The sequence below is a fragment of the Barbus barbus genome (genome assembly GCF_936440315.1).
Source record: "Barbus barbus genome assembly, chromosome: 10".
Taxonomy (NCBI): domain Eukaryota; kingdom Metazoa; phylum Chordata; class Actinopteri; order Cypriniformes; family Cyprinidae; genus Barbus; species Barbus barbus.
The window spans coordinates 27,559,734-27,571,406 of NC_136738.1; the positions used below are offsets into that span (position 1 = coordinate 27,559,734).

The window sequence follows — 11,673 nt, forward strand, 5'->3', positions numbered from 1 at the left end:
CAGAATATTCTGCTGAATTGCGAACATAAATTTTTTTTTTAACTCTATTATTTCTGTGTAGATCTGATCCCTTTATTTTCCCATCCTTGTACGGATCTCTTGTATTTGCTGGAAACGATGTGGAGGTGATTGTGTGTTTCCGAGAAGCATGTGTCGGCCTTGGTCTCAACAAACACGATTGTCCACTTGATTGCCAAGAATTCATTAGAGTCTAGAGGACTCGTTCGGCTATTAACAGTGGCTTTTTTCAATTGTTTGCCACTGTTATGTTCTTGTTAAGAGTTTGCTAAATCTGTTACAAGTGGCTCTTCAAGGTCAACATAATTGCTTCACATCTTCACAGTCCAGCAACAAGAGCGCAGGCCGACACTTTAGTATGGATGGTAATACATAGAGCCACATTAGCAGCGTCTGCTTATTACTGTGATGCGTCTGTGCATCCACCGTATTGAAGAGGTCATGATCAGATATATAAATATATGCTACTGTTCAAAGCTTACTTTTTTTTCTTTTTCAAGTCTCTTATGCTCACCAACTCTGCAATTTAAACAAAGCATGCTGCTTAATATTTTGTAATATTTTTGTTTGTTTGTTTATTTTATTTGTAAGAAGTTCAAAATACAGCATTTATTTTAAATGGAAATCTGTTGTAACATTATAAATCTTTACAATCACTTTTGATGTGTCCTTGGCTCCTTGCTGAAGAAATTTAAATAAATGTGTTTATTTTAAATTGTGTATATTGTTGTTGTTGTCTAAAAGCACGCCTTCGGCTTCTGTTTGGTGTCAGATGAACTGAAAACCAGTCTAATTAAACAGGCTTCCTCTAAGACATTTGGTTGACTAGTTGATTTTGAAAGTAGTTTTTCACACCCTTATGATGATTGCACACTTCCTTTTGAATGTAGTTGCTCTGCGGTAATGCTGAGAACCCCTGACAGTGCCGGGGCAAAGCGTTACGCTGGCTCACCTCGCTTTGCTAAAAACACCCTGCTGAAGGCCTGTCAGATTGATGTTCAGAAAATATTTTTCTATTTCCCTCATTTTTCCCCCTCGTAAGCTATGGTTATACGATTCACTTTGACGTGAGCTAAAGCCTCTCTAAATGTCATGTGTTGATTTTATGGCGGTAAGTGATGGCCAAAGACAACCCCGCATGTTGTTGTGCTGTTAAATGATCTATGTAGCAGGTTGCCATTTATTGCTCTCGACTGTATTCAAAGCATTTTTCCATCCTCGCTGCTGGGCGAGAGGCAGCCCAATAGTCCCAGATAATATATCAGGCTCAAAGAATTAAGTAAGCTACATGGCGGCAATGAATTGTTCTATTACTCTTCACGCCGTCCGCTCCTATTATCTTTCCGCTTTGCTGTAATCCTGCCTATTTTTGGCCCTCTACTTTATGCTGAGTTGAGTTTGACAGCCGTCCTCTCTCGCTCTAAAGCACGAGTGGGTATGCAGCGTGTAGGCTGGTGACTTGCTGGCAGAGACGAGCGTTTCATCACATGCTAATTGAGCAATAGATGCCGGCGATAAGTGCCTGCTTACGGCTGCGTCTGCTACATTCACCTGTCACCTCCATTAGAGGCTGGTCTCTCTTGCTTCTACACCAGCTCAGAATCACAGGAGTGGGCCTTTATTGTTCCTTCATTGCCCTTATTTTCCTCCATTAGCCATGTTTGTGTGCTTGTCCCCGTTATCTCAATCTGTCCTCTGACTGTCCTTCTCTGTGACCCGTGTTGCAGATATTTAGCTTGCTCTTTAGGTACAACAGTTTGATCCAATTTCAGGTTAGTTCTAATGGATCACGTGACTTTAAATACTGGAGTAATGAAGCAGAAAATTCAGTTTTGCATTACAGTAATAAATGATATTATATTAAAATGGAAGTTATTTTATATTGTAATATTATTTATTATTATTATTAGTTATTTTTAATATATATTTGATTAAATAAATCCAACCTTGTTGAGCATGAGAGACTACATTCAAAAGAATTTAAAAAATCCCAAACTTTTGACCGGCAGTGTAGGTTCTTTCTGGCCTGTCAGTAAAATTAGTATATGAAAGTTCAATAACTTGTTACTTTATTTTAATTTTTTATATTGTTTTTATATATTTATCCTGCTTTTTATTTTATTAATGTTGTTCATTGCCACATTGGAGTGACTCTTTATTTGTCTTTGTTAATTAGTGCATGCTGTGCATTAATTGTTCATGATTATGGATTCTAACTTAAATTTTAAAAAACATTAAAAAGGTCTCTAAAAGTACTAGAGCAAGCTTGATGATATTTATGCATACAATGATCCTCCCTCATTTATCTTACTGTGCTAAAAGTTGGTCCCATACAAGTATAACTATGTTAAAACCATTATATACTATTTATAAACAAGCTGTGAAAAAGTCAAGGAGTTATCATCACTGCAATATTATTAAAAATGATAAATTATTAACGTTTGACCATTTATTTTAAATTTTTGCTGATGTGTGTTTGATGTACAAATTATTTCATGATCTTGCACCACCACCTCTTAAACAATGTGTGACTTTCTGTAAGGACAATATCAGGCAGACTAGGTCATCAGTTAGAGGTGACTGTTCAACAAAATTTAAGAAAACTGTTTTTGGACAATCAGCTTTTTCAGTTGGAGCAGCAGAAAGATGGAATTTAATACGTTTATATTGTGTGCAACATTTAGTATTTTTAAAACTACGCTGCTTAAGGAAAATCAAATATGTGATCATTGACTTGATTTTTTAATTTAATGGAGTATGATGTGATATTGTATGTGTTGTATGTATTGTATTGTTTTGACTGAACACTAATTTTGTAACAACATCCTGCCCAGGGACTGCAGATGTAAATTAGCTTTATAGCTAACTCTGGCACAACACTTTTGTTGTGCATTGTCCCTGTATAAATAAATGAAATAAACTAAACTAAACTATTTTGATATTATTTTATTTATGCTGAAATATACATACATAAATAAATACAATGTTTGATTTCAGCTTATATTTTTTGGTAAAACATTCTCAATTCAGTGAAAATTAAAACACAAATTGTTCATTATATGTTTGGATGTTGGTATGCAATGCTTCTGTCGATCAGCCAATGCTCGTATTCTCACAATGGGCAAATATTGGCCAGTATTTCAGTCTGGGTGTAAGATGCTCAATCACCTTGGCTTATGTGTGTGTGTTTTTTCAGTGCGGGACCCAAGGGCGACAACATCTATGAGTGGAGATCCACCATTCTGGGCCCTCCAGGTTCAGTCTATGAGGGAGGCGTGTTCTTTCTGGATATCACCTTCTCTTCCGATTACCCCTTCAAGCCACCAAAGGTAGGCTACAGTATGGGAAAACATCTTCCCTTTTTATTCATTCTTTTTGAGGTTTTAAAAGGGGGATACTTAATCCTGCTTCTAGAGATCTGCCTTCCTACTTTGGTTACTTACAGCTCTAATCAAAGTCTTGAAAATTACAGGCAAGTGTACCAGGATGGAGGTTTGGAACTAAACTCTTAAGGCTCTGTTTCAAAACCTAGTGAGCGGTCATGCTTTTTACTGCCTATATAGGCTGCTGCCTTCTAAGGGAGAATTCTGGCAGACACAGCAGTTTATAAGTGAATGATACATGAAATACTTATGAATGCCTTAGAACTTGGCCAGAAGAAGGCATCTTAGAAGGCAGCATCATCATGCTTTCAGAAGCTGCACAGGCAGCTCATTACGTTTCGCAACGGGGTCTCAATATAAATGCAAAATCAAATGCATTGGAACATATTTGGAAGCACTTCAGACTCAATACATCAAAGCTTGAATACGGGGCAGAACATAAAACAGCTGTATCAGCCATTTGATGCTGTTCTTCAGAATAGAAGTTCATGAATCAAAGTCCCATGACATTTCTAACCTATATGACAGTAAATGATCATTTAAGTATTTTACTGTACAATCTTGTTTTCCCAACCACACTGAGGAAAAAAAAAAGTTTGCTTTGAAACAATTTTCACTAGTAAATGCACGTATAAAAACAAAGAAATGGCAAATAACACATTGAATTAAACATGAACTTTTAAAGTAGAAAGACTGAAATAGTATTTTCTTGTAAAACAATGTTTTATTTACAACATCAAAAATCATTTTTTACAGTGCAAGCTCTGATGCATGTTGTAAAAAGCTGAATTAAACAAGAATATAATAATTATATGAGACAAATAAACAGTAGATTTCATTAAATTTCTAGATGGAGAACAAAGCTTTTCACTGAAAATATGTCTGTGCATATCATTTGTAATGGGGGAAAAGCTATTAAACTATTATAGTAAAATACACAATTGAAGCATTTTCACAAGTAGACTCTTGAACCCTTCTGTGTATGTGTGTTTTGCTATTATTAGTCTCTAGTCGGTCACAAAGAGCAGTGGCCTTTAATTAAGATGTATTAGCTCTACCAAGGACACTCTGAAACGGATCATTCAGAACAGGTATTGACCTCTGTTAATATACCTCAAGGATAATGTGAAGCTGAACGATTATGTTTGTCTGTTTTGTGTGCTGCTTAAATGAGCGTACTCCTTCGAGCACCGGCTATTTCCAGCGTAAAGCAATTAGCGAGATGCCTACAGGCAGAGATGTGGTTTAGGGAAGCTGGTTTACTACGGCTCCTGCTATAGAGGTGAACGAGTCAACCACGGCATTTCGGATTAATTAGTATCCGAATCTCCTTCCTCAGCATGTTTGGGAATTTGCGCCACTCCGAGTGGCTCTCTGCCTCAGTCTGGGCCTCATCTCGATCGTCAGCGGCATCTGTAAACAACAAGTTTATATAAAGCTCATGGGCTGGAGGGGGCTCTTTGTTCAGATCAAGCCACTGCAAAGCTCTAATCCACTAATTATAAACAGAATTCATCCTCTGTGGTGGATGCCGGGAAGAGCCGGCGGCCCGCACCCCCTCATTCTTTTGTCACCAGATGAAACGCAGGGCAGCTTGGGGGCCGATCTCGCCTACGTTCGTTTGGGCCGGTGCTCTGTGAAGTCGTTGCCCGTGTGGCTTGGTTTGTGGTCCGCTAATCTGTGCTTTTGTGAATGAGTCTGTCTGTTTTTGGGAGCAGGGTGGAAAAGACAGAGAGACAGGCGTTTCTTCCTAAAAGTCTAAGTCTAGAAATAAGAGTATCGATTAACTCGAGCTGTAAAAGGCTCTAATGCATTGGCTTGTTTACAGAGCAGTTTGGTTGGGTCATAATGTGCATTTAAAAAGAGCTCTTTCTCTTTTATTTTGTGTCTTGTCTCTTTCTTTCTCTCTCTCTGTCTGTCTGGAAACTCTGAAACCCTACCTGGCTGTCTGCTGCCTACACAGATGCCTTTGTTACTAAGCTAAAGATATGTAAGGATAATAATTCAGTAAAGATCTGATTATGGCTTTGATTAACATTCAAATGAATTCAACTATAAACAAGTTCACTTGCTGTCATTTATATCTGAACTAAGGGGGCATTTACATTGTCGCTTTCAACAAAAACCTGAAAAAGTTTTAGAAGACAATGGTGTTTTTGAAAACGGATTTCAAAGAGCAAGTTTTTGAAAACAATACCGTTATTTTCTCTGTGTAATCTAAAAACACACGAATTTGTGAAAATGGTGAAGTCATACTCATTCATATTACGTGTTTGCATAGCGTTTCTGTACAAAGTGGTGTTGCCAACTACTGGCCTGGCATGCATAATACGACGTTTGTCATTTTTGCTGATTCATGTGAATGGGGATTGTTTTAGCAATGTCATTGTACATGAATCTTATAAAAAATGCATAGAAAAAACTTGTATGTAAAACATACTTGTATTTTTTTATATAAAAATTCTTATTTAACTGTTTACATTCAACATTTCTCTTAACTTGAGAGCATTCTTGGTATAATGTTTCTGTGTAAATGTGGCTCAGGAATGTTTGACAAAGGGATGGCCAAAACAGTAAATATTGTTTGTTATAGTGTGTGATTTAATTTTTTTTTTTTATTGATATTAGTTTAGGATAATAAATATTCTATCAGTATTTTATTTTTCGGGTGTGCAATGCATTTCTGTATATTGTTAGCATACATTTGACTAAAAAAGCCTGCTTTCTTTGCATTGCTAGTGTCACTATGATGCCTTTTATATACTATATAGTCAGCTCACTAGGTATTTCTGTCACTTTCTTTCCATAGGGGGCATATGTCATGAACTCTGTCTTGTTTTGTTTCCCAGCATTGGCCGTGAGGCCTCACACAGGCTGCCCATGTCATGCTGGCTATGTTTTCGGACTCCAAGACCACCGTGTTCATACAATACCCGCATTGTGCCAGGCAGGCAGGGTTATTTTGGTCGCTTGGTTTATGCTGCATCATGTGACGGACGTCTTAGTAGCTGCTGCAGGGGGCAGAGTAAGACGCAGTCAACAAACAAGAAGCACTCTTTATGTGCTAAGGGTACAGACTAATGCATGACCCGGTCTATCCCTTGACCCTTATCCGGCAGACTCATCCCTCCCACAATACTGCAGTCAGCGGCATCCCGTTGGTCCTGTAAGCCGGGGCCAGAAGTCGTCAATACTCTAGATAAGGTCTACTGACACTCAGTTGAGAAGCTGGGTCAGGGTAAGCTTGCTTGGCTCTCTTTTCTTACTGGATCGATAGCTTTCAGGATTCAGCCCTGGTTTCTAAGAGAGCCGTTAATGAGAGTGAAAGCTGCCATCCAGTTCTCAAAAGCCCCGTCTATAATGAAAGCCCTGTTAAAACACATCCAGAGTATTAAAGCGTGGTTCTGGACTGGTGAGCTAACATCATCCCTTTTTAGATGGGCTTGTTTTGTGATGGTTTTGGTTTCCTCCTCCTGTGCAGGTCACGTTCCGCACGAGGATCTATCACTGCAACATCAACAGTCAGGGTGTGATCTGCCTGGACATCCTGAAGGATAACTGGAGTCCAGCTCTGACCATCTCGAAGGTCCTGCTTTCCATCTGCTCTCTGCTGACAGACTGCAATCCAGGTGAGCATAGCAAATCAAGGCTGATCAAAAATGGCCTAAGTCCTAAGCATAGCTTTACTAGTAAAATCAGAGGACAATAATTAGATGTGGATTTAAAGTGAGAGTTCACTTTAAAAGATTCTGTCATCATTTACTCACCCTAATGTTGTTCCAAAAATGCACTTTGTCCTGTAAAACAGATTTTCTTATGCACGTTTTCGTGAACGAATTGTAATTCACCAATTTTGTTGATTCACCGATTCAACTTTTGAAGTAAAATCACAATCTCACAAATATATCTGTTGATATTTTTTTTCTCAGAATTGCAAATTGTGAGAGTCAAACACTTAACGAGGTTAAGAAAAAATTAATGTTTTAGATTGAAAATTTTTATGAGAAGTTCGTTTGGATCTGGTTATTTGGATCCAACTGACATTCAAATCTTATGTGCTCCACAGATTCCAGACAGGTTTGGAATATCATGATTATGAGGGAATGATGACTAATAGTCACTTTTGGGTGAACTATCCCTTTAATTCTGGTCCTTCTGTGCAGAACAGGACAAGCTATAAACATTGTAGAAGATTGTATTCTTTGTCACAGCCACCTGTAGTACCAAAGAGGCTATTGACATCAGAAGCATTGGAAAAAAATAAATAAATCAGTAATTGCGGGACATCTGTTATAGTGTATAATGCTGTAATTTCATACCTCACCTAATGCCTTATTGCATAACTCAGGTTCACTAAAAGGTCTCAACCACAACCTCTCTGAAAGACTACACCCACCAGATAAAAATAAAATTATTTGATTAGATGATGATTCTGACCATGTGGATTTTCCCGTTCATTTGCTTTTTTGATACTTTTTTTTTCCACTGAAGGCCCTAAGGCAGGGGTGTCTGATCCTGCTCCTGGAGAGACACCCTCCTGCACACCTACCTGGATGTTTCTATTAATCCGAAAAACCTTGATTAGCTGGTTCAGGTGTGTTAAATTATTACATTTAAAGGTTAAACTCTGCAGGAAGGTGGGCCTCCAGGAGCAGATCTGCACACTCCTGAAGAAACATAAATAAATTAATAAATTATAAAGAAATAAATTATTGTTTTAATGATTATTCCATAATCACAAACACAAGTTCTGTTCTAAGTTCTATTTTAAATAAAGATCCACCAATATGCTCTTAAAGCCAAAGTCCACTGTCTCTTAAACATACGGTATTTTATTAAATTGTGCTGGTTTATGTTACTTCGCAAACACCTTCAAAGAATTCTTGTTTTTTTTTTAAGCAGAGTCAACCCTCAAAAAATAGAACTTTATTGTATTTATTTAATTATATATCCATTATGCCAGCATTTACTGTTGCCTAAAATCAAAGGAAAATTGTTTGATTAAAGAATCTTGGCCCAAAACCATATCCTACATTCAGGGTTGTTATTGTGTAAAACTATTAAAATAATTGTCATTAATTGAAATAAAACTGAAATGAAATAGAAATATTTGATGAAAAGCACTTGTCTGATAAATATTACATTAAAAACTAAAATGAAAAGACAAATGAAAATTTGAAATGTTGACTTGGCACGTGTCGGTTGAAGTACAAAAATGACTAAAACGAAAACTGAAAATATAACAAAATAATGGCTAATTCAAAATATTAATAAATACTATAGTTATTTATCATATTTATGTGAAGTTGAAGCTGAAGTATGAACTTTAGGCTTCATGTTACATGCTTCTTGTCAGGTTAATTTTAGCTTCAAATGGGCAAAGCAAAAATAAAAATATGATTAAAAAATATTGAATTTGATAACCTGTTATGCCAGCATGGAGTTTAGTTTCTTAACCTTAAAATCAAAGGAAAATACTGAAATCGTTCTAAATTCAGCCATGTTAGTTTGAACTAAAATTAATAAAATAACTATCATTAATTAAAAAAATCTGAAATAAAACACAAATATTAGATGAAAAATAGTCCAAAAGACTTGAAAATTAGAAATGTTGCCTTGGCCATTACCTGACGCACTAAAATTAAAACAAATTAATAAATGATCTAAATAATGCTAAAATAACACTTCCTATACATTTTAAAAAATGGATTCATTGAATCCAGAAAAGATTGATCATATTTATGTGATGTTAAAGCTGAGGACTTCATGTTGCATGTTTCTAGTCAGGTGTTGTGTAGTCTCAGCCTCAGACATCACGCCCACGGACCGTTGGCTAAACGTCTGATGCATATGGCACACTTTTCTGGAAACACTTCAGAAATGTCGAAGTCGTAATCTGACTGGTTGAATTAAACCAGATTTCCGGGAGACGCGAGTGTCGCGTTTACTTTCGGTCCGCCGGGAAACAAAGATGCAGTAGCGCCTAACCCCCTTACGAAAGAAGAAAGCTGTCATGTTTACAAATGTGACGACGAACGCTTATCAGGTCAACTAAACGCTGGATTTTCAAAAGTATGCGAAATATTTAAAGTTTGCGGCATAGAATCTTTAAAATGCATCCGAGAGTTTCACACACCGGTCTGTTATTGTGGTGACATTTCCATGCCCCGAAACGTGACGCTAAACGAAACGAACTATGATTGGGCGGGCCTTGGTCAATGAAAGCGGACATGTATTCCAGACCTTCTGCTGTCAGTCTGAAGGTCTGGCTACGCGAGACTAGGTGTTGTGTTGCTTGAAGTGAAGGTTTTGTCGCGAGTAAGGAAAACCAGACCTTTCGGAAGAGGCCTACAGTTTGGAATCCTGTAAAGCCCGTTACAGTGTTTGTCTCGAAAACATCTCTGACATTGTTGTGTCAGCTGAGTCAGCACATGACAGATGTGTCTGTTGAATCCCACACGGCTCTTTCACGATGGCTCGCTTCCCACTGCTCTCTCTTTGTGTCCTTCCCAGCGCTGGCCTGTCTGCGTCTTTCAGAATACTGTGTTCTCGTTGACTCCCGGGTATAAGAATGTCTCACTTTTTTTCCATTCTTTTTTTTTTCTCTGTCTCTCAGCGGATCCTCTGGTGGGAAGCATAGCTACTCAGTACCTGACCAACAGAGCAGAGCATGACAGGATAGCTCGACAGTGGACCAAGAGATACGCCACATAGACGGCGCCCGCTCGCCCTCCCATCCACCCCCACCCGTGCACCACCCCCTTCTTTCCGGCTTCCCTTTGTCCGCCCCTCCTTCCCGCACTCTTCTCCAGCGCCGCCCCAGTTCCCCATCACCCGCAGGAGTGTAAAGATCCAGGAGAGGCAACTTTACAACGTGCAACAAATCTTTATAGCCTTTACAATACGGACTTCTGTGTATATGTCATACTGATTCTACCCCGTGTTTTTACCCGATACGGACTGGGAGCGCAGACAGGACCCGCCAAGGTGTAAAGGCTGCCGGAGTAGAATTTTGTAGCTGTAGATTTAGTTCTGTTTAAAAGCCTACTTGCAAGTCTTGCTTCTTTGGGATATAAAAAATGTATTTTGTGATGTAATAAGGAAAATGTTCCTAAAGTCAACCAAATATTATGGTGCATTTTAGCCTAATTCATTATCTGTATGAAGTCAAAAGAAAACGACAAAAAAAGATGAAAAAAAAAAGAAAAACAAGCTGTAGATTATTAGAAATTATGTCATTTATATGAGTCCCACACTCATTTCCAGTTCTGTGGTACATGCTGTTGTGACTCTGTTATACCTTTGTCAGTTTGTAATGAAGCGATCTCATTGAACGTTTTGTAGCTCAGCTGAAATGAGCAACCACTGTAACATCCCCTCCAACACAATAAAAAAAGAAAACTGTCCCCCGGGTGAGGTGTTTGTGTGTGCTGTTTTCTCAAATGATGTCTGCTGCACTCTTTATGCCTGCATTGAGATCTGATCGGATCACAAATGATGGACTAAATCAGGGTTTGACTTCTCAAATCAGGCTGTTCTGAGACTCCGGTGCAAGGGAAGACAAGATGTCTCAGATTAGGCGATTGAGGTGTTTTGTTGGTGGATGTAATAATGAATATAGCAGTCATCATTAACTCCTGACATCTGAGCCGCTGAAGACGCAGAGGATTAACGTTACTTTCACTTTTCACCTTTGTTCGCAAGAATCATTTGTGATCCAGGAGTATAATGGTTTTTTATGAATCTTTGCAAATCACTTTTCCTAATAGCGTGCTAGTTAGCCAGTTTCGCGTCTAAAGTAAACAGTACTGCTCGTCACTCCACGGAAGAGATGGGCGGGGTCAGCAGAGCTCATTTGCATTTAAAGCAACATGGACTATAATAGCTTGCTAAAAACAGAGCTGATTTTTACATTTTTTCCTAATATTTATGAATGGATTATATATTTTTTTTTATTCTTTTTTATTTTATTTTAACCCATTACAAAACCCACATCCCACAGCACAGGCATTTTTTAACAAGGTTACATGAAATAATGGAACACAGCTTGAGCAGGCATTTTTTCCACACTTTTGTTTTCATTCTGGTATTTTTTTTTAGATATTTATTTAGTAGGTAATTGCATAAAAACTGCAAATATCGTTTTCTGTATCTCATTGAAAAACATTCACAATCATCACAGTTTAAAACAAAAACATTTGTAAATACACTGTTTTAAATTGATTTACACATTACGTCCATTCAAACACTACATTATAAATTGATATTAATA

At 37.8% G+C, this 11,673-nt stretch overlaps 1 protein-coding gene across 3 annotated transcripts in view; it reads left to right on the forward strand.

Annotated features, from left to right (window-relative positions):
• The window catches only part of ube2e3 (ubiquitin-conjugating enzyme E2E 3), a 45,742-nt gene extending 34,928 nt beyond the window's left edge, over positions 1-10,814 (forward strand). Inside the window, exons 4-7 of one of the 3 annotated variants that reach the window (XR_013784812.1) lie at positions 3,215-3,347; positions 6,251-7,030; positions 7,468-7,528; positions 10,018-10,570. Coding sequence is in view for 2 of the 3 variants with exons in the window: in XM_079427385.1 (XP_079283511.1) it covers positions 3,215-3,347; positions 6,883-7,030; positions 10,018-10,115 (379 nt within the window). In the remaining variant the exon portion in view is untranslated. Of the gene's footprint in view, positions 1-3,214; positions 3,348-6,250; positions 7,031-7,467; positions 7,529-10,017 lie in introns of all 3 variants that reach the window. The other 2 variants (XM_079427386.1, XM_079427385.1) reach the window with 2 other exon arrangements.
• The last annotated feature ends 859 nt before the right edge of the window (positions 10,815-11,673 follow it).